This window comes from Triturus cristatus, chromosome 4_2 (genome assembly GCF_964204655.1).
Source record: "Triturus cristatus chromosome 4_2, aTriCri1.1, whole genome shotgun sequence".
NCBI classification, from domain to species: Eukaryota; Metazoa; Chordata; class Amphibia; order Caudata; family Salamandridae; genus Triturus; species Triturus cristatus.
Genome location: NC_140586.1, coordinates 244,657,517 through 244,683,786, shown reverse-complemented (window position 1 = coordinate 244,683,786; position 26,270 = coordinate 244,657,517). Strand labels below are relative to the sequence as shown.

The 26,270-nt window shown below is 43.6% G+C and overlaps 1 protein-coding gene across 2 annotated transcripts in view; it reads right to left on the bottom strand.

Moving 5' to 3' along the window:
- The window catches only part of EIF3D (eukaryotic translation initiation factor 3 subunit D), a 95,697-nt gene extending 71,686 nt beyond the window's left edge, over positions 1-24,011 (bottom strand). For both annotated transcript variants that reach the window (XM_085601412.1, XM_085601413.1), the window contains exons 1-2: positions 23,873-24,011; positions 143-276 (exon numbers count right to left, since the gene is read on the bottom strand). In XM_085601412.1, the coding sequence (XP_085457538.1) occupies positions 143-268 (126 nt within the window). In that variant the 5' untranslated portion in view covers positions 269-276; positions 23,873-24,011. The remainder of the gene's footprint in view (positions 1-142; positions 277-23,872) is intronic.
- Positions 24,012-26,270: the final 2,259 nt, after the last annotated feature.

Genomic DNA, 26,270 nt, shown 5'->3' with positions numbered 1-26,270 from the left:
TGCATTAAAGTGTCAGAGCCAGCAGCTGATCAGTGACTCCAAGGCTAGAAGACACAAACTGTGCTTAAAACAGCTTGATATGGAAGGGCTGTTGGCTAAATGCCCCCACAATATCTTTAACTCAATAGGGGAAAATTCGTACCTTGCCAAGTCGATCTCCTTTGCTGAAGGGTTGATATGGCATGTCCTTAAACTGATCGGGCACAGCACAGGGACCCCATCCAGACAGATTGTCCTGGATTACCGGGGCAACAAATTTAGCCATCATGGTGAAGCCTGAGGTAAAGAATGAGAAGAGCATGAATACCACAATGTATCACAGATAGTTAAACAGGCAGGGAACAGCACACCTTTCAAGACCTGGAATGTTAGCATTATGGGCTACATAAAGAAAAACACAAAAAGTGTTCAAATAGACGAGAGAAAACAAAACATGCCACCATCTCATCTCGGCACGCTACACTGAGGCATCTTTGAAAAAATTCAATGTTTTGGTACACCAAGCCTAGATTAAGGACATTCAAGACACAACGTTTTCTACTGTGTTGACAGAGGAGAGTTTCAAGTTCTACCAAATATATTTTTACGGGCACTGAATAATGCTGCATTATAAAATTCAGAATCATCTAGTCATTCTATTGTTTGAAATGAATTTTGAAAATTTTTACAGCTGAAAGAAATAGGTGCCAGAAAGATGTCCAATAAACTCCTGCAGTCAAATTCTTAAACACAAGGGCCTTGTAACAGATGCCTCCAAAATATCATAATTACAGAACACTGCACACACGAGCTTTCTTTCACCAGGGATCACACATACCACAGAGACAAAAGTAGCAGGTGCAAACATCTGTCAATTAATAGTTTGACTACAAGCAGGCCTGTATCAAACTTTGTCTTTCTCCAGTCGATAAATAATACCAAGCTGTGATACTGTTACACCTATTGTTTACGCTTCAATAAACAATGTATTAATTCTGAAGCACAATCTCACCTCCAAGCACTAGGCTCTGTTCAGACATTATCTATTTATGAAGTTTTAGGTAGCGCAAACAAGACCATTTCTTGGTTCAGAGAGCTGTACAATGGGAAAATAACAGAAAATCCAACAAAGAACACATAGAATGTCAGGGGTGATATCTCGAACATTTCGGATAACTGGGTGTTATAATGCAGAGAATATATATATATATATATATATATATATATATATATATATATATATATATATATATATATAAATTCACTGAAAAAACCATAGGTTTCACACATGTTATAGTTAGCTGGACATTTTACTGATAAAAAGCCAATGAAATTCCCCCGTTATAGTTACTGTAGGCAAGTATAACTCACGCGACCGCAATCCTCTGCTGATGCTAATACTGTATTTAGACACTTATTTGCCCATGTCTTCTTCCATTAAATTTTAGCTATACATATATTACAAATATTTTTTTTTCATAAAGACACATATGTCATCAGCAGAGGATTACGGTCGCTTGAGTTATAGTTGCCTACAGTAACTATAACGGGGGAATTTCATTGGTTTTTTATCAGTAAAATGTCCAGCTAACTATAACATGTGTGAAACCTATGGTTTTTTCAGTGAATTTGCAAGGTTTTTTAAATGCTAATTCCTAACTATAACGTGTGTGAAACCTATGGTTTTTTCAGTTAATTTGTACGGTTTTTTAAATGCTAAGTTACTTTACGCCATTTGTGGCGTGCGCGCCCACTTAACGCAGTTCATTCAGTGCGCGCACGGTGAGCACGCGGTGCGCATCGCGCACCGACGTTACGCTACATGGGCCATGAACGCACGATGCGCTTCGCGCACCGTGCGCACATGGAGGACATATGATGAGCATCGTTGTGACAGGTAAAATATATGTTTGATTTCAGACAAATAAGCCATGTACAAAAGGTGGTCTGCGGGCACATTTTGCACACGGGGTGGGGAGAATGTGGATATTTTTTTTTTTTTTTTATAATTCTTACCGTACGCGTACGGTAAGCGTAATCGGCGAAATTTTCGAAAAAATTAAATTTGCCTTTTTTCACTTGGGGGATCTTTGGGGACTCCCTCAACATGGCTAGGTGCTTGGGAGCTGTCTAAACAGCCCCTTTACATGTTTTTGGACTTTGTTTTTCAACCCCCTGTCAGAGTGCGAGAGAGAAAATGGCGGACGCCGCTTCCTGGTTTCGACCGATTCGAATGTTTACTAAGATCTAAGGGCCAATCAGAATCGCGCACGTCACCGTACGCGTACGGTAAGCGCACGGTAAGCGCACCGTAAGCTGCCACAGATATATATATTGATTTAAAGGCTATTTTCTCAGGATCTACTGAACAGATTTACACCAAACCTACAAAAGGCACTTCCTTGACCTGAGGACTACCTCTCTGCCAAATTTCAAGTAATTCTGTTCAGCCGTTCGGGCTGTAGCGGTGTCTAAAGGTCCTATGGAAAAATGCATGGGAAAAACGCGTTTTGGGAACCCCCTTTTATCTCAGCCCCCGCTTGACGAATCCCCCCCGAGACTTTCAGGGTAGGAGCGGAGCGTAGCGCCCCACCTATTTTGAAAAATTCGCGAGGATTCGTCAACCGGCGCCAAAGTTATTCAAAATAGAATGTTGCGGATTTCCTATGGAAACGTGGTCCTAACTATAACTATCTACTGGCGACCGCCAGTAGAGAGATTATATATATATATATATATATATATATATATATATACATACACACACACACACACACACACACACACACACATCCACAAACGCACACTTGAGGCCCCTGTTTTTAAAAGCTTAGGGGGAAATGGGTCGCGTTGGGCACTGGCCCTTTATCAGTTATGGCCCCTTTTTAGGTCTCGCCTAGGCAGCGCTGCTCTACGAGGGCCTTTAGCCATCGGTCTTCACTTTTTTAACACTGCACTCGTGCTTGTGGCGGCATCCACCTTGCGGGAGCGAGCAGCGTCGCGCTACAAGCACGAGTGCAGTGCTTGAAAAGTGAAGACTGCTCTCCTAAGCGCGCGCGCGCCTCTCCTCGCCCACACATCCCGGCCACTCACTCGCTCCACCCTCAGTCTCCTTTTTTTGCTCGCGCTTGTTAAAGATCAGTCTTGCTATCCATCTGGTCTGCACCAAATCTGCCTGCTCCCTCGCGCTCACTGCTGCCTCGGCGGCGTTTCCTGTCACCCAGATACAGTGTCACTGTAGCCCGCACCGGCACCCCCAGTTAGCGTTTTCAAACCAAATTGGAGAGTTTCCCCAGACTTGCCTCGACGCGCAGAAAGCTTTGCTAACAATATGTGGTAAGCAGCAGCCAGCCAGATGCAGCCTCGGGAATAACTGCACTCTTGTCCCGCCCTCCTTGAATGAAGATTGGCAAAGATTCAAAATTGATCTCTCGAATTTCCTTCGGAACAGTGCCAAGATTTATCACATTCTAGCAGTTTCATGAATGTTGAGGTGGACGTATCATGAGATGTATTGCATTACACCGTTTAGCGAATGCGTAAATCGCACCGGTGCAGCCCCTGGCTCTTTGTGCGGCACCTGCCTGGTTTGTTGCAACCATGTCTAACAAGGGTGAGGAGGAGAGCTGTTTATAGTGTGACCTGCGAGGCTGAAAATCCTTTTGGCCCAGTCATTTCCTCCACTTACTACCAAGGAACATCAGCTCAAGTTTCTTCTTTCCCATCCCCTACACCGCTTTCGGTACTTACAGCACAGAACCTAGGGTATTTCTACAAGAGAAGTACCCAAGTTCTTAGTTGCACCTTTTAGGGGTTCTTGCTCCCACTGGACAGATGTCGGTTGTTTCTCAGGAAAGCACGTTTTTGAAAGATGTGTGTAGCATTTACAAAACCTAGAAGTCCGGTGTTTTTATGAGAATGTCCGATTGCAACAACTCCTGCCTTCTGGTAGAGAACAGGGGCAACCCCCCTTATTCTTTGCTTTAGAAATGTGAGTACCTTGGAACTCAAATGCACAGTATTAGCTGCAATGTCCTTAGTTAATGCTTGCATTATTTCCATTGGCCCTGTTGTGCACTTGGGAGAAGGTCTTGCTGGGATGCAAACTTCAGCAGCGGCCATCTAAATGTAACTGCCTATTGATAAGTAGAACATATGATCTCCATTGCATGAATCTGAGTGATTCCCTGGAATTCACTTAATGGGGATACCAAGATTTTGACACTACATTGAATGTTTATTTATAGCCTTTCCACTTAATCTTCTAAACAAACTATTAAAAGATACACTAATCTGAAAGAAACCGTTTACATACTGCATGTATGTGACCTGAAGAAGGGGATATGGAGAAGCAGCAGTGTGGAGGAAACAGTGCTGATGCTCTTCTTTTTGCAGTATGCTGGAAAAAGAGACATGTTTTATGTGACATGTTGAAATTCCTACTAGATATGATATGCATATTGCCAACTGCCATGCCTATGAGGAAATGCACCAACACTAGAATGTGTGACATGGTTCCATACACTGTATACATTGCTTAATTTGGAAAAGAATAAGTGCTGGGGCTCATTTGTAGGTCAAGCCTTGGCGGTGCACGTGCTGCTCTGCGGGGCTGTATTCAGGTATGGACTTAATTTCCTCCCACTCTCCTCCCATATGTTTAATTGGCTTGTGTCATTGTCCTTTGTAAACTGTGGCTTTTCATTGGTCAATAGACTTAGTAGTCCCTTCTTAGTACCGTCTTGTCTCATTTTGTAACCTCCCATGAGGACACCCCCTGTTACATGTGTTGTTAGTCGGTAGCCTGTAATTACATTTGTTAAATGGCTTTCACCCGCCTGCTGTTGCAGGCGAGCATGTTCTGCTTGCAAAGCTTTTTCGTTTCATAACACGGCACGCCACGCTGTTACAGTGACAGCTGTGCCTTTGGTTTATTGGCACTGAACGTGGCATGTTTTTTTTTCTATTGCTACACTTTTTTTTTTTACAGTCTGCCCATGCTGTGCTTTCACGTTAATGGCGGCCACGTACCTTTGTTTAGACGAGTCGTGTCTGAAGAAAGGTGTGCGGCCGCAATTGATGTGAAACCGCGGCACATTTGTTTGCCAACTTGCCAAACAAATGCTTTTTTCTGTAAAAGCGCCCTATACCGCGCTTTAACTTTAATGGTAGCCACAACCCCTTTCTTTAGACCAGCCGCGCCTAAAGAAAGGAGTGCAGCCACCATTAAAGTAAAAGCATGGCATGGGGTGCTTTTAAAATAAAAAATAAAAGCATTTGTAATGCAATAGGTCTCCACTTCGAGAGATTAAGCTATTGGCATTGTAAATGACAATGCCTTTAATTTATCTGTTCTAAAAACAACACATAATGAATGAATGAATGAATGAGTATTTATTGCTGGTTACTTAAAACCATAACATAAAACTTTAACATAAAACAGAAAATATCAGCTCATAAAAGAAGACAATAGTTAAAAGTCCATGGGAATCAGGCAGACTTGTAGTTGACTGAGGCTCCAAGTAGTGGAGTCGTCAGCAGGGTTAGAGTCTGTTGGATGAATTTGCCAAACGAGGCCATATCTTTTACTGTGTTCAATGTGTACAATTTATGAATCGCCTCCTTGGCTGTGCGGGTACCCAGTTGTAATAAAATTGGCCGTAGATAGAAACTGCGGGCTGTGCGCAAGGCGGGGCAGCAAAATAGGAGGTGAGCCAGTGATTCATGTTTGTACTCGCAGAGCCGGCAGCCCTTGCTCGTCAATGTTCTCAGTTTAGTGTTATATATTTCTTGAAGTGGCAGAGGGTGTAGTCTGGATGCTAAGATCCTGAGTAAAGCTGCTCTGCCCACGGCCTGCGTAAGGTGAGGTTTAGAGTTGAACCCTTTTTGTGGCAAGGTTTGACTTTCGTGCAGGCCTTTTTTATCCAATAGATCCAGATCTAAGGCGCGAGAGTGAATACGAACTTGTTTTTTGAGTGTGCACTTGATGGCGGAGTACTTAATGATCTTGGGGTTCCAGGACTCCAGGGCGAGTTTAAGCTGGTCTGCTCCGGCTGCGGTTGACCATGGGTTCCCAGGTACACAGAAAATGTGTTTTAAAACCGCCTTCATAGATTTCTCTTGGGCCGCTGTTGTGAGAAAATAGTATTTACACAGAAAGGCCAGCTCTTCCAATAGTTGGTGGTTCAAAGAGAATTCTAAGCGCCCTAATGTGTTGCGGGTGCACGCAGGTAGATGGAACAGCCTTTTGTGGGCACTGCAATGTATTTTTTCCAGTTCTTTCGATAGTTTTCCGGGGAATGCTAGTTGAGCGTAAGTTAGGGCGGGCATTAGTTTTGCTCGTAAAACTCTCCGGATGGCCGTCGTGGTTGGGCTGTACAAGGTGGCTTGTAGTTTGCAGAGAGCATAAGTAATGCATTTCCCTTTCGTTTGGATTTTGTGCAATTGAGCAGACGGCCGCCCTGATTCTGTGAGCCAGACGCCCAAGTAGTTATATTTTTGTGCACTTTCTAGTGTCAACTGGCCGAGGCTCCATCTAGCTAATTTCTTTTTTGGGTAATGGCCAAAGATGACAACTTTGGATTTAGTTTGGTTGGCCACCAGCTTGTGGGCCACGTTATAGGTTGCCAAAGCCGACAGGGCTTTTTGTAGACCTATTTTGGTGTGGTCTAGGAGTACCAAGTCGTCAGCGTATTGAATAAGCTGTATCTTTGTGTCCCCGATCCTTGGCGTAGCCAGTGCTGCTCCTGTCAAGGCTTGGCCCATGTCAGCGGTATACAGGTTGAACAAGAGCGGAGCAAGCACGCACCCTTGTTTTAGACCCCGATCTGTATTTATTTTCTCTGTTGCTGCGGTGTTGGAAAGTTTAATTCTGACCCAAGTTTTATAGTATAATGATTGTATTGCTTTCAGCAACCCGGGATTGATGTTCCAAAAAGTTTCAGCTTCTTCCAAAGGATTGATCGGTCTACACCATCAAACGCAGCTGAATAATCAATGAAGCAGGCGAAGAGAGGGAGACTTTTAAGGTTAACTGCTTGGTGGACCAGATAAGAGAGGGCTATTATATTATCAATCGTCGATGCTCCTGATCTGAAACCGGTTTGAAAGAATGGTAAAAGGCCTTCGGAACTTGCCCAGTGGGTTAACTCTGCTAAGATGGAACTGGCGTAGGCCTTGCCCTCTATGTCCAGGAGAGCAATCATGCGATAGTTGTTCGGGTTGGATTTGGGGCCTTTTTTATGAATCGGATGAAGGAGTGACCCTCTCCAGGAGTCTGGCACATCCCCCAGGAGGCGGCATTCTGCATAGAGGAGCGTCAGAGTCTCGGACCAGGATTCTATATTTGCCCTGAACAGGGATCCGGGCAGGCCGTTAGGACCCGGAGCTCCGTTGTGTCTGATTTTTTTTAGAATTCTGGTAACTAAAGCAGTCTCAAGGTCGACTTTAAATTTGGCGGAGGAGTCTGAATCGCCAGTCCCAGCGTGGTCGTGATTTGGGTAGGGACTATGTTGGTCGTCTTGATATAATGTCTCTACGTGTCTGATCCAGGAACCTGCTTCAAGTGAGTTTTCTCTATGGTTATGACCTTGGGCAAGGGTGTTTAAATAGGTCCAGAACTCTTGGGTTTTACAGGGTCTTAACAATTCAAAAATCCTCAGCCATTGGGCATCTGAGTGATCACGCTTTGCCGCCCACACCGTTTTTGAGTGATTTTTTGCGGCTGTTTTTAATCGCATTTTATCTTGATCATAGCCGGTTTTTCTGTATGTTCTGCGTAAGGCATTTAGTGATCGGGCGTTTTCTTTGATAGCCATATTGGTTCCTAGTTTATGGGGTGCATACGATCGTGCACGGCCTGCTGGATTGTCGCGAAGCACAAGGGCTAGGTCCGGAGCTAATCTGTCCCATTCTTTTATAACGCCCCCACGGTTGGGACTTAATGGCCAGCCTTCCCATGCTTGTTTCCAGGCCTCGAACTTGGTTGCCGGCACGGGCCCCCATTTGATTCGTCTCGGAAGATGGTACAGTTCATCACCAGTGGAAGCCCCGAGGCAGTTCGTCCTAGGGCGGGATTCCATTGTAAGGTTCAGGGTAATTGTTAGGGCGGCGTGGTCGCTTTCATTGCGTGGGTGAACTGTATAATTTGACACTAGAGGTTGAAGATGTTCACTTAAAATGATATAGTCAATCGTTGTTTGATTGTTGAAGGTGGGGGCTACGGCTGCCATTGGATGAGTTTTTAAGTAGACCACGTGAGCGGTAGCCAAGTTATAAGATTTAATGAAAGCGTTGAAGACGTTTGCTGCCCCAGGGAGATGACTTTGGGTGGCCCCTATGTTGTGAGTATTAAAATCCCCAAGGATGATGGAGTCCAGTAAGGGGTAATGCAAAAGTAAGGCTTCTAACTGGCTTGTCAGCAGTGACCTGGAGTCAATGGCCCCCTGCCCATGGGGGTTGTACTAAACACTGATTAAGAGGATGGAGAGGGGACCGTTGGTCGTATGGAGCCCTTTCAGAATGCCAGCCAAGAATAAATGGGAAGTAAGAGGTGTTTCAATGAATTCGATGCGTAGCGAGTGCTTGATATAAATCGTGATCCCTCCCGAGGGTCTTCCGAATATATTGGCTTTTATAGCTGGTTTGCAAAATTCGGCGTACCCCCTTAGGGATATGGGTTTAACTGCCCAAGTTTCTTGGGTGCAGATTATATCGGCTCCTTCAAGGAAATCCACTGCTGCTTGATTTGGTACTAATTTGGTTATCCCTGCGACATTCCAAGACATGATGTTTAAACTGCTGGTGGTTGATGGTCGTGTGGGATGTTTTTTGGGAGGGCGTCTATTAGGTGCTGGGGTTTAAAGTGTGCGGCAACCAGGACCAATCTTGGCTGATGATTCCCGTTACACAGCATATGCGTTTGCCCTGACCCAAGTTGGTTGTGATTTTAATTGGGGTTTCATTGGCGGGGTTGGAGGTCGTCCCCCCTTTGGATCCAAGAAGGACGTAGGCTACTTGCGGAACTGGTTTCCGTGCAGCATTCATGCACTCCAGCCGTCCAATGTTCCCCTCTGAAGGGACCAGACGAGTCTCCGAGCTGCAGGTTTTCAGTATCGATGGATATTTTTCTAGCGGGTGAGTCTTTATTTTTATGCCCCAACTATCCAGTAGCGTATGATGGTTTTTCATAATCTCTGCCGGAGTTGGGCTGGTGAAGGTTAGCTCAGTGGTTTCGTTGGTCTCGTCGGGGTGGAAAAGATACGCTCTCAATGTCGGTTGTTTTTGTCTTTTCCAAGCCGGGGATGTTTGTGCAGAGTTTTAAAAGATTACTGCGATTGAGGGTATCCCATTTGCCTTGTGAGGCGTACTCTGGATATAACAGAATTTTTCGTTCTTGTTGTTTTATATGAGGCTGGGTCAGGGTCCCAGTTGCCAGTGTTGGGATAGTGGCTGGTATAAAGGAAGTAGATGGGCAGGCTGCCATGCCCTCAGTAGATCGTCCCCAGTGGGGCGTAACTGTTGTTATTGTCCCGGCGACGAGCCCTGGTGTTAACCTAGTTGGAACTGAGCTTATATCCATGGTGATAGCTTGATCGATTTTAGTTAGCGATAGTTGTGGTTGTCTGTTCTTGCTTAAGATTAGTTGATTTCTATGTGGAGGGTTCTTCTGCTCTGCTAAACAATCTCTAGAGGAACCCTGGATTGCTTCATTCGCCTGAACAGTGTGTGGTGCTGACAAGATCTGTTGAGGACCCGGACCCAAAGGGACAGCCCAGCAAGGGGCAGAAGAAGCCGCTGGGGCCAGAATAGGGTCGGGGGTGGTCGTGCCAAGAGCGTCGTGACATGCTGAATTTGTTGCTATTGTAGTGGTTGCGGTTTGCAACATAGCCCCCTGGTACTCGTTGGAATGTTCGTGCGACTCTGAGGAGGCGGGCAATAGCCATTGTCGGATTGAGCCATTTGATGCGGACTTGTATTTGCTCTGTTTGTTGAGTTTTTTAAATCTTTTTTTATTTTTTCGAGATAGGTGTCGAGTAGCTGGGCTTGCCAATTTTTCAGTTGTGTAATCATCTTTGGTTTTATCTCGAGGGAGATTTGGGAGACAGGAGGTCTCGACCGGTTTTGCACTAGGCTCCAAGACGGGTCTGTTGTCTACTTCGGCTGGATTAGCTGGGTCAGAATTACCTGGGTGGGCATCTGTGATGTTAGATGGCCCGTCTATTTTTTGGTGAGCAAGTTCGTTGTTCCGAGTTCTTCGGGCTTCATCTTTGAGGTCAACAATTAGCGTGCTCATTATGACTGGGAGTTTTACTAGCTTGAGCAGTATGGGGCTGCAGCCACAGCTCACTGGTTTGATCGAATAAGAAGAGTTTGTCTGTGCTCTGTGTATTAAGGCATTCAAGTTGTCCAGTTTAGTGTCTATCCCGGAAATTTGGCCTGCTACTGCCTGTAGTATGGTTATTTGGAGGTCTAGTTTGTCGGCGTGCATTATGGCTGCATTTGCCATAGAAATTGTAGCCTCATTGATTGTTGATAGGTGATTAACAATTGTAGATAACTGCTCCTCTTTACATGTGTCACTACTCCCAAGACGAGGGGGCTGATAGCCGTTAGCTTGAGCTGGGCTGCCGGAAAAGTAGTGACCTGAGGGTGTATAAAAACAGAAGTTGAGCTAGTGATTGCTCTCATAACAGCGTCGGGCTCGTTGCCCCCGTCTGTAATCTGACTCGGAGTTGAGGCTGCCAACTGGTGTGTGAGGGGGCAGCTTGGACTTGTATCGTTGCCTGTTTCGAGACTCATTTTAGTGAACTCCGTTAAAGCTGGCCCTTGGAGAATAGTTATTTTGGGGGACAGAGGAGTGGTCGGCCGACTAGATGGAACCAGGCACAGAGATGTTTGAGACTGTAGCTTTAACAGTGTTGCTGGGAGCTTCCATCAGGGGCGAGTCCGCTCTAAAGTAATTAGCTGAGTGCGCTGATGGAGCCGTGGGATAGATGAAGTCTCTTATATCTCTGTTTCATGTGGGCGCAGGTATGGTCTTTTGGGGCCTTGGACTGAGCCCGCTGGCTAAATGATTATCTGAAGTAGAGGCCCTTACTTGGCATGGTTTTATCGGAGTCGCCAAGCCAAATATGGAGGCACCGTCTTGAGAAGCTTCCCCGTGACCTGAACCTCGGTCAGAGTTCATTCTGCTGGTGGGGTAGATTAACTTTCTTTTTTGCCTCCTTGCAGATTTATGGGGGCGGAGCTTCTCGGTGTGCTGTACTAAGGTCGAATTTCGAGTCCTCATGTTAAGTGGTTAGGTTTTGAATGTTCAATGGCCGGGGGGGAGGCTGGTGTAGTGAAGTCTGTGGCTGTCAAGGCTTCTTTAGCTCTTAGCCTCTTTTCCTTTCTTCCACCCACTCTCCCGTGCTCCCTTAAATAACTAGGTGGCCAGGCGAGATGTCGCGCATCGGTAGGCTTACCTCGAACGTGCGAGACGGCCACCGTTTCCAGGGGTGATGATCGCAGTGGTCGGGATGTTAATGGTCGGGCTGTTGATTGTACAGGAAAAACCTCCTCGGATCCTCCTGCCAGTCAGAAGAAGCAACCTGCAAATGTCAGAGGGGGGGAGCTGTCTGCCCTCGAGCCCTACCCAATCCTCCTGGTCTTTACTTTAGTCACTGCTCACGACTAAAGGGCGATGGCGTGGGGTGCAGCAGACGAGACACTCCTGTGCCGGTGTTGTGCTTCACGCTGAACCTCCCTGCACTCCTGAGCCCACAGCCCCACCTGCGACCAGCTTCGATTTTAGCTTTCAGTTTTTAGCGGTTCCAATCACCAGTCTCGGTCCCAATCTGAATCTTTCCGCCAACACACTGCGGTGGCTGCCGCTACGAGCGCGGTGGCGGCTCAAATCACGGGCACCATGAAACCGGGACCAGAAGATACACTCTGGGATAAATCAGGATCGGGCTCTCCTGGATTATGGGCGTTACGGCGGTCGCAATGCTGGCAAGAGTTAAGTTTCGAGAAGTCCTCCTCTTCTGAATGCCACTTGCTCCCTTGTTCACTCACGAATGGGAATTGTTGAGAATATCGGCATAAACGCATAGATACGAGCGGCAGGCTCCTCCGCTGCTGCTGCTTCGACAAGACTGATTGTATAAGTAATGGGCATTATCATTTACAATGCCAATAGCTCAAACTCTCGTAAATGTGAGACCTACTGCATTGTTCAATGTGTATAGGGTTTGCATTCTGACACAGGTATTAGAATGAAGTCAGTACCAAGAGTGAGAATGAAATCTCTTGGGTCTCAACCCAGTGCAGTAGCAATGACAACAGTGTTGACGTAGGCTTAACATACAATCTCGCTTTGTGTTTCAAATTATGAATTATGCAATATTGAGCAGCACGTGTCACTAAGTTCTATGGTATTCTGTCACTTTAATTGTTTAAGATGCACGGTCACTTTGAAGTTGTTAAGGCCCAGGAACATGTATATAAATAACTAAGATAGGAACCACAATAGGTTTGACAAAGGCAGCTGCTGAAACGCGTTACCAGTTGTTTAGCCAATAAATCGTCCTTGAGCGATCCATAGCGTGCTGGAGTCTGTCTTTATTGAATGGCAAGCGTGTGGAGCTGATATAGGTCATGAGAAGATCAGAAACAATAACAATTGATAAGGTAAGAGAGATAAACAATCGAATGGCAAAACATCGTAAGCAATAAAGAGAAAAGTTGCCAGGAGCGACTAGAATCAAGTCAGATTGGTTAAGAGAGGCAATAACTCAGTAGGGAAGAAAGCTATTCAATAATAACAGTTTTGTTTCTTTTTTGAAGTGGGTTATAGTAGGGTTGATCCTGGTCTACAGAGGGTGAGAGTTCCACATTTTTGGGGCAATTCCAGAGGCTTGCTTGTAGGTTTTTCTGTTGTTGAATTTTTGGGGCTTCAGCAATAGGGGGGGGGGGGGGGGGGGGGGGAGGGAGGGGCGTTGTGCTACGAGAAGATATATTCGCACCGGATAGTGCCAGTTTCTGAGCAAGGTAGAATGGAGTGTTGTGGTGAAAAGCTTTGCGTGTTGCGCAAGCAATTTTGAAATGAATCCTTGCCTCTTAGGATAGGCCAGTCCAATGAATGGAGGATAAGAGTGATATGATCACTTTTTTCGACCCTAGCAGCAGCATTCAAGCTAGCCTTCAGAGGGGCGAGTTTTATTTTCAGTAGGCCCATGAGGGTAGCACTCCCATAGTCTAGTTTGGAGATCACAAGTCCATGAACCACTGTTTTGAGAGCTGCGTGGGAAGGCAAGGTTTTAGTTTCCTTAGTGTGTGAAGTTGGTGATTCCTCTGGTGGAGACCCGGATGTGGTTCTGCATGGAGAGGTTATTGTTCAGGGTTATTTGTAGGGATTTTTCTGATTCTCGATTATATGAGGGATACAGTTCAAGGCTGCAAAAAGTGGGAGCCACTCTTTGCTGTTAGAAGTGGTATGGGGGAGAGATTTAGAGGAATTCAGTTACAAGTGTGTTAAGTATGAGGTAATTACGAGTAAGCAGGGTTGTATTTTTGTCACAGAGTTATTTAGGGTGTTGAAGTCTCCGGATGAGGCATTGTCATATAAGGTGGAGTATCATGATTATACATAAGGTAGGAGAAGTTACAAAATGTGAGGATTTCGGTCAGAGGTTCCATGTACAGGTTGAACAAGGTGGGGGAAAGAGTGGAGGCTTGGGGTATGCCAATTGTGACTGCCGTCTGCTCAGATAGGGCGTGGTTGATCAGGACTCTGATCTGTTGTGTAGGAAGGAGAACCATTTTAACACCTTACCGGGGAGCCCTATCCTGAAATCTAACAGATTCACGAGAATCTCATGTTTGACTGTCAAAAGCAGCTGATTGATCAAGAAGGATTAGTAAGCAAGATGTGTTTTGATAGAAAAAACGTAGAGCGTTGTTGCCAATGTGGACCAGTGCAGTTTCAGTGCTGTGACCCGGTCTGAAGCCAGATTGGCATTGGTCAAGGAAATGGAATTGCTTAATGCGACAGCCAAATTGCTGATTAACACAGTTTTCCAACATATGGGCTAACGTTGGGATGCTGGAGATTGGGCAGCAGCTGTTAGGATCAAACTGGTTGGAGTTGTGTTTTTTTTTTTTTAAGATGGGGTAACCTGGACACTTAAGACAGTCCAATATGGAGCCTTGTGTAAGAGAGGCGTTGATAATCCTGGTCCATAAGGGGGGCAGGAGGTGTATAGTCTTATTGAGGAAAGAGGGCCTTTGAAGTGGTTAGAGTATTTTAGGGATGTCAGTAGTTTGAAGTTGTCACTTTCAAAGTTCTGAAAGATGGACCATGAGGTATTGGTTAGGTTTGAGGAGATGGCTTCCGTGACATCTTTCCTGAGAGATGGGTGAGCGATGTGGTGGGGCTTCAATCAGTAGGAGTTTCACAGCGTTCTGGAGATCAATGTCGATTAACTTGTTTTTTTTGGAAAAAGGAGGCAGATGTTAAACAATTTGGTAGAGTCTTAATGTCTGAGAAAAGGGTGTTGCGTTTCCCATTTATTCTGTTTTTTTACACTTTTATAGAGTTTTTTTGGGGGGGGGGGGGGGGGGGGGGGATTCACATCCATAGCTCGCTGTTGTAAAAAATGATGCTTCTGAACTTCTAATACACCTATTGTAAGCACTGTCTTTGCTGCAGAAGTTTAAGGTTCATCGGAGAGTGGGGCCAGTCAGTTTGGATAGTGTTCTCCTTATATAGCATCCTCAGAAATACATGGAGACAAATAAATATATAAGAATCAATCAGACTTTAGGCAGCTTGGAATATTGCTGGACATGAGTACCAGCCATTAATTTAAAGGACAAACTCCATTTTTTGTAGCCTAGCCATTAAAAACAGATACACAATTTTGCTCAAGCAACAGTAGATACAATGTGTAATAAGGAAGTAACGAAAATAAAGATAGAATTGGAATAAAGATCTAGGCTGCTTTTTTTCTCTAAAGAATACGCTTGAAAAAGGTGGATTGAGTAAGGGATAGAAGGGACACAATGTTTTTTCAATGTTTATTAATGTAAACGCTAGTCTACAAAAAGGAAAAAAAAGAGGAAGAGCTACCCTTAACATCTATTCTTCATATGATTACCAACCATTATGATTGTTTAACAACGGTATATCGTTTTGTGAAAGATTGTGAATTCCACCCACTCCTGACTTTTAAAATGTGAATGGTTAAATATACTAGTGATGCAAAGGCCTAGTTACACCCCTGCTCTTGAAAATTACGATAAGTCTGTATTTTGCCAATCCTGGTGAGATCACTACATAGCTGATCTCAAATACTTATAATCATAATCACACCTGTCGAAATTATACAAAATAATTTTTTATCACTCTTTTCATTTGATTTTTCTATGGCACAGTACAGGATACAAAACATTGCATCCATCAACAATGCCATGCGGGATTCAACGTACAGCGTTACAGTAACACATTACAGGAGAGATCTTCAGACTGGAAAGATGCCGAGACCCCCTTGTCAAACTTTTAGGCGTACGGACCCCCTTCTCACAAAAAGTTCTAGAACCTGGTACACTTCATCATCGACTATTGACAACCATAAATGCCCCCAATTACCACAGCAAATAATTTTTACGGTGGGGAAATATTAAACAGTGTTTAGCAAACCAAACGTCAATGAGCATGGGGGGGTAGCTATAAACAAAGTGCCTAATTTATGAGGAATTGTCGTAGGGCAGGGCCGCTAGTCTTCTTTACGAGCTGCCCTATGCCAATGTGAAAGGGCAGGAATACACCACTTTTATGAAATACAGTGCATTCCTGTCCTTTTCCCTGCGTTGGTTCACAAATTGCTGCCTAGCACGTGGAAACCCGACGCAAAGCCCCTGGAACACCTCTTGACGCAGAGTAAGGAAACGCAGTGACTTGCGTTGCTGTACGTCTTACTCCATATCCAAGAGGCCATGCAAAGCCATGCAGGGTGACTTTGCACCGCCTCATAGGTATGGTTGAGATGCTTGCGCCACTGGAGTGTCAAAAAAGAGTGCTCTGGAGATGCAAGCCTCAGTTTCCTTTCTACCTCGCTAAGCTAACAGCAGCCCTCTTTATCCCTGGTGTCATATAGACAATGCTGCGTGGAAGGGATCATGGCTCTGGCTTTTTGATGTGCCAACGCCTGGTATTCCCCGCAGACTATTTATCTAACAGGATTGATTAAATTATGTTGGAAGAATAGCCAGAAGCACTGTCTTGCTATTTTGTCATTTTAACTAATGTGTACAGAAGAATCATAACTATCAAAAATACAAGGATTTCTTAAGAAAGAAGAGTACACAAATCCAGCAGATAGCAAAGATAATATTGTTACCAAGACATTGGACCAAGACATTCTTCCAAGTGTTTGCTGAAAAACAGGGGGGCTCCCCAGTAACAGCTTTACAGTTGCATGCGTAATTCTTTTCTGACTTGGAGCCAACAATTCAGAATCAGCAACTCATCCTCATTTTCACAACCCCTAAGGGTGGCTACAGAGGAGGCAGTGGCCACTGAGCATCTGTGGTGGTTGAGGTCGTTTCCCACTGGTGCCCTGTGGTCTGTCCTACCCTGGCTCTGCAAACTTGGCCAAGTAGGGCCTTTGAGAGCAGTCCCAGGCTCCTCAGAGAGGTTGTGTGGGGTCAAGAGCTCAGAACTCAGTCAGTCAACCAACAGACAATTATGTGTAGCAGCCCATTGCTGGTCTGTGTAAAAGAAAATACTTGATTACGGGAGCAAAACATAATAAAACACAATTCAATGGGACTCAGATGCAAGATTGTAAATGCAATTATGAGGCCTAGTAAAACAAGCCACCCACTATGGGGCCTATGCACGGTTCTAAGAGTTGGTATACTGTTTCTAGCACTTTGAACATGGTCAAAAGCACAGATCAAGCAGAGGTGCAGTTCGCTAGGCAATAGTTACAGCTCCTGATGCAGAAAGCAATCTGCACGAGTAACTAGAATGTGACTGTGTTACCCTGCTCACAGCTGGCGCTATCAGCTGCACTGTCTGATCAAAGGCTTATTAACTGTAGACCACATTAAGAATATCGGCAGAGTCTTCGCTATTGCTTTAATTTCTCTCTGTACCTGCCACGCTTAATTACTCAACACTAACTGCGACTCCCAAGTATCTGTGAAGGACACTCAGCTACTTACTTTATAGGATGAGTTGTTAACTTACTGGATTAAGGACAACAAAAGGCGCCTAGACATATCTAAACTAAGATCCTTTCAATTGGCAATCACACCCAGGCACTCTCACCTGCATTTAAGTGCAGGATTTGTGAGTGCACTACTCTCCAGTACAGAAATCAAACAAAAAACATAAGGTTAGTTTAGCAGAGCTTTACTTTGCAAATCGGATCACAGCCAAATACCCCTTTCCAGCTCAAGTTGATAAGAAAGAAAGAATCATTCTCTCTGGCAGAGGAACCACTTTATTAAAACTCACTGTGACTTTAACCTTTCCTGACTGGATTACTACAATATCAAAGTCAGGGCACCACTGGAATAACAGGCTCAAGAGGTTACAGATTCAAGCAGCTAAACTGTGCGATTTAAAGAAACCAACCACACCACCAGCATATTAAATGTGATCCACTCGTTTTGGAGAAGAAAATTCAAAAAGCTGTGGTCTGTGCAGACACTCATCATTGGTGATAGAGGACCCTACTTATCGTGAGCTGATAAGTTTACTTTTTTTTTTTCACCTCCATGCTCCAAATGTTATAGCAGCGAAGAAACCCAAATAGCACAATCAATAGCATCAGACGTGTCAAATACCCTTAGAGACAAATAACATCACAGAAAGTGTAGCCTCACAAAAGGTGATATATATATATAGCTGTATATGTGTGTATGTCATATTTATATAGCACAAACTAAGCCAAAAGACAGTGAACACTGTAGAGGGGGCAAGGTAAAGATGCAGTCAACATGTGATTTTAGTGTAGCTGGTTTCTGAACTATTAGTGCAGCATTATGTAGTGATCTTTAAAAGATATGCATTGACAACTCTTTCCTAAATTAAGGCAGGGTTTGGGCATCTCGGATGGCTACAGAGATGTAGTTCAAGATTGACGCATAGATGCATTAGGTCGGTAACATTTTTTGCTTTTCTTCATACCCAGTCTGATGGTGTCCTGGCTTCGGCATGCTGAGAGGCACCAGAGATGGTGAACTTATCAGTCAGTTAGGAAGGTATATATATATATATATATATATATATACATACACCACAGCACTCCCCCAAGGGAAGAAGAGGTCGCACTCCAACCAGCTTTCAAACTTCGTTTTATTCCTTCAAAGTCGCAGAACCAACAATTTACCAACGCGTTTCGTTATACCAGATAACTTGTTCACGGTTGTTGTTTGCTCAATGCATTCAAAAAAATGTTCATTTAAATAAAGTGAATTGAAGGAAGTTCGATGACATCATTTCCCGACATCTTTCACCGTTCACCCTGTGACTTATGGGTCATGTAGTCATTACTACATCAGTCAGTTATTTGCAAATTGCCCATGTTCTCGGTAACGTGTTTTCACGTTTAACTGTTTTATTTACCAACATCTTTGTCCGAGTCTTGCAATCTTTTGCTCCAGTGGGATGTATTTAAAATCTTTTGCCTTTAGCCATTTGTGTGTATTTCAGCCCTCCAGTGGGCATACTCCTTATGTTTATCATGCAATATTGTTATGACTCATTCAAAACTATGATTACAATCTTGAATTCATTTTCTTGTCAGCCCTTCTGGTGGGCAGATTTAAAGGCAGTGCATTGTAGTCCGTTTGAGTCACGATTGCAGTCTGGACATGATTCTGTATGTACTCAAGAACATTCTATTATTCAAAGATGTATATACAGTGCTTCTGACTGAATGGGGTGAACATACTTTGAATTCTTCACTGGGCTTAATCAAAATATTAGTTAAACATATTGAAATTGCATTGGAAAAAATTAAAGAACAACTACAAGCAATTGAAAAGGATTTAGAATCCGTTAAATTGAATCCAGAATTATCAAAATTTAAAGAGGATTTGGAAAAGCAAATAGACAAACATGAGGATATTGTAAGACAACGCAAACACAGTAAATTCATAAGAGATGCGGAGGACTATGCAGAAGGCAGAATCTTCACCATCGCACGGAAATACGACCCATTCAAACAAATACCTACCAGCAAGTATTCAACCACCTCTAGCAGCTTCTCATCTCTGGCGTCAACCGGTCAAAGTGAAGGGGAGAACGAAGCAACCCCTGAGGGAGCAAGGAATGTTTTTTTAGGCGACATGCGCCTTGTCTTACAACAACGCCAGTGGGAGCAAAATCAAACATCACAACGCCAGACACGAGGAAGAGGCAGAGGGAAACGTTGGCAGCAAAGAAAACGCGACGGACAAAACGAAGGGGACGAAGAAGCAAGTTCCTCAACAGAAAGGAGTGGGATAAGAACGAGGAGCATGAGGCAGAGGAAGGATCTATAGTAGATGAACTTCAAATCATAAATTTAACTGAAAAAGAATTGTCGTTGGAGGAAATATCATTATTGAAACGTGGGATCAACTATTGCCCCACACAAAGAATGGATTTGGCGCAAACACGTATTGATTTATACCTCTATGTTCGGAAAATTAAACTTGCTAAACATTTCCTGGAAAATCAACATAAACCAAAGCTGGCTAGAATATTGGAGAAACCAACATTAACACTTCTGGCCAAAGAAGCGGATGACTTTTTAACTTTATTAAATCTAAATGCAGAAGAAGGAAAAGAAGTCACCCTTAACACGGCATGTCCACAATTAGGTGCCGGAGTGAGCGAAAAAAGACCACGTTCAAAATTTTATCCACAACTAACCCCAGGCAACAAAGTTGATCTTTTTCATGAGGCGGTCATCCATGACCTATACAGATTAAAACACAAAAAATGTCATGATAACCTCAGGAAAACAGAAAGAGAGGCCCTTTCTAAATTATCCAAAACAGATGATTTCGAAATCAAATTGGCGGACAAAGGGGGCAATATTGTGTTATGGGACAAAAACATGTACACAGAAGAAGCCCACTCACAATTAAATAATACGGAATATTATGAAAAATTGTAAAACAACCCCACATCAACAATAAAAAAAGATCTGGATAAAAAATTAGCAACATGGGTGGCTAATAACATGATTGATGATGATGAACGGAAATATCTGACAGTGGATTTCCCGATACTGGCAACTATATATTTTCTCCTGAAAATTCATAAAGATTCCAAAAAACCACCGGGCAGACCTATTCTGTCAGCTAAGGGCTCGCTCATGGAACCAGTGGCAAACTTTATTGACTATTTCTTAATGCCATATGTAGCCAAATTGAAATCCTACATAAAGGACACTTCAGATTGTCTCAGGATCCTGAAAGACTTATCTTGGCAAAACTCCTATTGTCTTATCACAATGGATGTGGTGTCGCTATACACCACAATTGATAATACGCAAGGTTTAAAAGCTTGTGAATATTTTCTACAAGAAAGGAATATCCACTACAAAGAACATAATGAGATGTTGCTCGACATGATGAAACTCTGCTTAACAAATAACATCTTCTCCTTTGGGGAAAGTATATACCGCCAAAAGAACGGAGCGGCGATGGGGTTTTCTTTCAGCCCCAGTTATGCATGTCTGGTAATGGGTTGATGGGAACAAGGGGTGGCATGGAATCAGAAAAATCTTCAATACACAAATCACATTGTAAGTTGGATCCGCTTCATAGACTATCTCCTTATTATATGGAATGGACAGGAGGAATTATTTGAAGAGTACTTCACAATTTTGAACAACAGTACACCCAACCTCAGATTTACATACAACCTGAGTAAAGATCGAGTCGACTTCCTGGATGCGGAAATTTACATACAAAACAATGGTTTAGAAACCACGTTACACCGCAAAAATACAGCGACCAATGCAACTTTGGAAGCAACCAGTTTTCACCAACCTTCATTAATATCCAGCATTCCATACGGAGAATTCCTGCGCCTGCGAAGAATTTGCAGTGAAGAGCAAGAATGGCAAAAACACAGTGCAACCACGAGGAAAAGATTCATACAGAGAAAATATGCTAGGAATACAGTCAACACATGTTGGAGCAGAGCTAATCTCAAAACCAGAGCGGAATGTCTATTGCCAAAGGACAAAAGAGATGCCACTGCAGAAGAACCTATAAGATGCATTATGGATTATAGCCAAGAATCCAAAGACATTGCAAATATTTTGAAGAAAAACTGGAAAATTCTACAACTAGATGGAACAATTGGTGATAAAATGGGGAGTCACCCGGTGATTACTTTCAGAAGAGCAAAGAATCTAAAAGACCGCTTAGTACATAGCTTCTACAAGACAAAGAAATTGAAAGAATCATGGCTACATACAACTGGCTTTGTAAAGTGTCACAATTGCAAAGTTTGTGAGATCGCCAAACCTACAATGGAAGTCACAATGGCTAACAAAAAAACGTGGCAAATCAAAAATTTGATAACGTGCAAAAGTCAATACACAGTGTATGTCATAGAATGTCCTTGCCCACTCAAATATGTGGGCTCAACCATCTGTGAGCTCAAGAAGCGAATTTTGGAACATGTACGAGCTACTAAAAATAAAGATAAAAACAATGCAGTAGCAAGGCACATGGAAATCTATCATAATGCCAATTGGAAACTCTTGAAATTTTATGGCATCGAATCAGTGCCTTCAAATGTGCGTGGTGGAAATAGGGAGAAAATCCTACGCCAGAAAGAATCCAGGCATATTTTGAACTTGAGATCCATGATGCCATTCGGGTTAAATCAGTCAGAAGAACTGTATATACATCTTTGAATAATAGAATGTTCTTGAGTACATACAGAATCATGTCCAGACTGCAATCGTGACTCAAACGGACTACAATGCACTGCCTTTAAATCTGCCCACCAGAAGGGCTGACAAGAAAATGAATTCAAGATTGTAATCATAGTTTTGAATGAGTCATAACAATATTGCATGATAAACATAAGGAGTATGCCCACTGGAGGGCTGAAATACACACAAATGGCTAAATGCAAAAGATTTTAAATACATCCCACTGGAGCAAAAGATTGCAAGACTCGGACAAAGATGTTGGTAAATAAAACAGTTAAACGTGAAAACACGTTACCGAGAACATGGGCAATTTGCAAATAACTGACTGATGTAGTAATGACTACATGACCCATAAGTCACAGGGTGAACGGTGAAAGATGTCGGGAAATGATGTCATCGAACTTCCTTCAATTCACTTTATTTAAATGAACATTTTTTTGAATGCATTGAGCAAACAACAACCGTGAACAAGTTATCTGGTATAACGAAACGCGTTGGTAAATTGTTGGTTCTGCGACTTTGAAGGAATAAAACGAAGTTTGAAAGCTGGTTGGAGTGCGACCTCTTCTTCCCTTGGGGGAGTGCTGTGGTGGATATTGGCGGTTTGGCTCAACCGCGAGGCAACGCACCCGTCGAGCAGCGCCTGAAGTCGGGTACACCTGAGCCAATTTTGGATTTATATATATATATATATATATATATATATATATATATATATATGATGCAGCTGGTTTTAGAGCTGGTTCATTGTGGCACGGGCCTACAAGATGGTGTGATGTGGTCATATTTCTTCAAGTCCTTGATGGGGTGTGCTGCTGCATGTGTGGAGTCTGCAAGGATACGGGGTCGGGCATTACCACCATCCAAATACATGCATATCAAAGATAGCTGTAGCTTAAAAAGGGCTTAAAATGCTGCTCTACAACGGCGATACCTTAAACACCAAAGTGTTAATGTTCTATTACCGTTATCGCTACAGTAAAATGTTTATTATTGGGTGCTGCCATTACCAAAAGGATGAGGCAAGTGAATCTGCCAGTAATATCAGACTGTATAATGGGTGCTCTTGGTACGATATCTGCCTTCATGGGATCAGGTGTGTTGCCTTTTCCTTAACATCAGGAAGCCCTGCTTAATAAGAACTATAGAAACATTACGATGAGACTCAATAGATGCCTCCAGAAACATTAGGATGTTGTTCAATGTGGGTTTTCAGAAATATAAAGGCTAAGTATGCTTTCCGGAAAACATCGGGGTGCTGTCAAAATCATCAGACGGTTGCGGCTGCCTGATAAGGGATCCCAGAACCATTTCGGGGCTGCAGTATTATGGTGTTTCTGCTCAGTGAGTAGGGTTATCAAGCCAATGTTGCGCGATGCGTGCTACCACTGACTGTGGATGCTACAAGTACAACTACACCAAGATGGGGAATTAGATCTATCACTTTACAAAGTGCAGCTGCCGTCTCGGTAATGTCCCTACCATTAGCAGCTGGCAATGAGTGATGCACTTCTGTGGTGTTGTGACTAAAACAGACAGCCTTCTAACGTCAGTGTATTGCTCAATGGCTGTTAGTAATAGGTTCTAGGAGCATTTTATTATCACCCTGTAAGAAGCACTACAAATCAGCAGCCTGGTGTAACAATATTGCTGGCAACTAGTGATACATTTATCCAATTAAGACGAAATAGAATTTTTTTTTTAAATCCTGACTGTACCAAGATGTTAAATAGAGTCCAGGACTGAAACAATATACCAGTAGACTAAAACTCATTTTAGCCCCAGTCACTGCTTCAAAGAATTCACCTCAACCAGTCTCTGCTGCCCAGAGACTAGCAAAACACTATCTAACCCGCTCTCTGTCGCGGTGTTGTTCCTCATGAAAACCACTGCCACCACATTCCCCTGAGCAGCCCCAGCCCTCTAGTCCACCACCCTGTCCCGGGCACCCTCACCGGCTCCGATGTCCTCGGATTCCCGAAGCACCCAGTGATATCGTTGCCGGCAGCAGAGTTAGGAAGGAACGCGGGCCGGGTGCGTAGTGGTGACGTAACCAATGAGCGCCACCGGCTTAAACTGCTTCCGCCACACTCTTCCGGAAACGATGCTTGATTTGACACGCTAGACAGGAAACCACCTCAGTACTGTGGAAACCGCTTTTTGACCTGCTACGCCGGAAATTATCTTGCAGCCGGGTTTTTCAAATGCGAAACGTGGAAGTAGTCAAACGCCTCGCAGTTTTGACAAGTATTAAAGCTGGCTGCTGCCTTTGGTGGGTGACAAAACCCAGAAAACAAGGACCATGGTTTGTGTATGGAAAGTGGCTGCATTCAAATACTTTAGCTCAAAAGTGTAGGAAGATGCGCTAGCATGCCTTCTCGAATTAAGGGAATAAGTATACTAGTGTAGGGTGGTATGTACAAACGAGGTCGAATAGGCATTTGTATTAGCTTATAGGTCTGGCCTTAATACGCAAAATGATGTAGACTACTGTATATATAGGGTGAATAACTCCCCAATACAATTTCCCAGGACGCGTTGCGCATGCAGAGACACTTTACACTTGTATATACCTGAAGACGTCTGTTGAGAAATGAGGGTGACTGAGTTTACGTCTACCTTTTTCCCATCATATAAAAATATTGGGACATCGTAGAAAACGGACTAAAACATGGAGCGAGTGCTGTAAAATGACACCTTGCATGACTGAAATAGGCAGCAGGAATCGCGGTAAGTGGAAAGCAGGTTTATTCAATTCATGAATACACTCCACCCGTAGCAAGAGCGTCCTCTCACTCAGATGTCCGAATGGCAACTGGCAAGATACCATCCGAACGCCCGTAGAGAAGAACGCCATGCCCGAGCTACATTTGAAAGAATACCAACACCTAACAATACATAACAGCTAGAGGCATCGCGCGCCTAACACTCTACCACGGTGCGCGATACCGAATACTACATACTACATCACCTTCCCCCTTTTACAAAAAACAAAGAAGATACAGCGTGCCTACAGTAAAAATATCATTTTCATCATTTTTTTTTTCTCTGACATCACATGTCAACTCATACCTAAATTAACATTCTTTCCTTATTACCTAACAAAATCCTTAAGCCTTCTGGGGATCCTAGAAGTGCGTCCACTAGAAGTGTGGAAACTGCTCATGCCTCCATAAGACTGTGCTGAAGTTTTATTCACACTAGAACGCAAACCCTCCTCAACGGGTCCAGTACCCAGGTCATGAGAACTTGAAACCTCATCAGACAGAGCGCGTGTACTTGAAACCCCATGGGACTCGTTCAGTTTCAACCAATGCCCCCAGTGAAGTTCATCACCCATATTTTCCTGTCTTTCCAACAAAATATTGGCTTGAATGTCAGAAACCTTAACGAGCTGTCTCTTGTTCCACCACCCTTTACTTCCAACAAAAGCGGCTCCCTTACTTACTTTGCACACCCTTTCTGGTTTTAAAAACTTTGATTCCCCTTTTTTCACTCTAGTTGGTTTCCTAATTAGGACCCAATCCCCCACAACCACATCTTTTAATGTTGGGTGGCACCTCTTATCAAAAGTTTCCTTCATTAGTAACTGCTTAGAGCAAACCCTCTTGGCAACATCCTTAATATCTATCTTCTTTTCATTAGACCTCTCTTTTAACCAAGACGGGAATAGAGATGTGTGGGCTTCCCTACCTCTTAACAACGAAAAAGGCGATACCCCAGTTGTACAGTGAGGGGAGGTATTATAGCTCCACAATTTCTCCTCTAGAAATGCATTCACATCCAAGCCTGCCGCCAGAGCAGTTTGAACGCCTTCCTTTTCAATTTTATTCCCCCTTTCGACCAATCTGTTGGAAGTTGGGGAATACAATGCTACCTTGAGGTGTTTTACATCCAGCTGTCTCAAAAATGTACACATCTTTTCCGACACAAAATGTGTGCCATTGTCCGTGACAATAACCTTTGGAGCACCCTCGATCGAAAAGATGTTCCTTAAAAACGTTACAGTTGACTCTGTATCAGGAGACTCAATGAAACTATAATACATCCATTTGGAAAAATAATCCACTGCCAATAAAATGAATTTTTTATCCTGATTAAGTACAGAGTATGGTCCAGAAAAATCCAGGCCAATTTTTTCCCAAGGGGAACCCGGGAATTCGGTAGGATGGAGCGGGGTTTTCAAAGTTCGCCAATGCTTATCTGATAATAAGCACTCAGGGCAATTATCGATAGTGGACTTCACCTGTGCATCTATCGCGGGCCACCAATAATGCTGCTTAATCTTCATCGTAGTTTTAGTGGACCCTAGATGACCTGAATGAGCATTACTTATAATTACAGGGCGCAAAT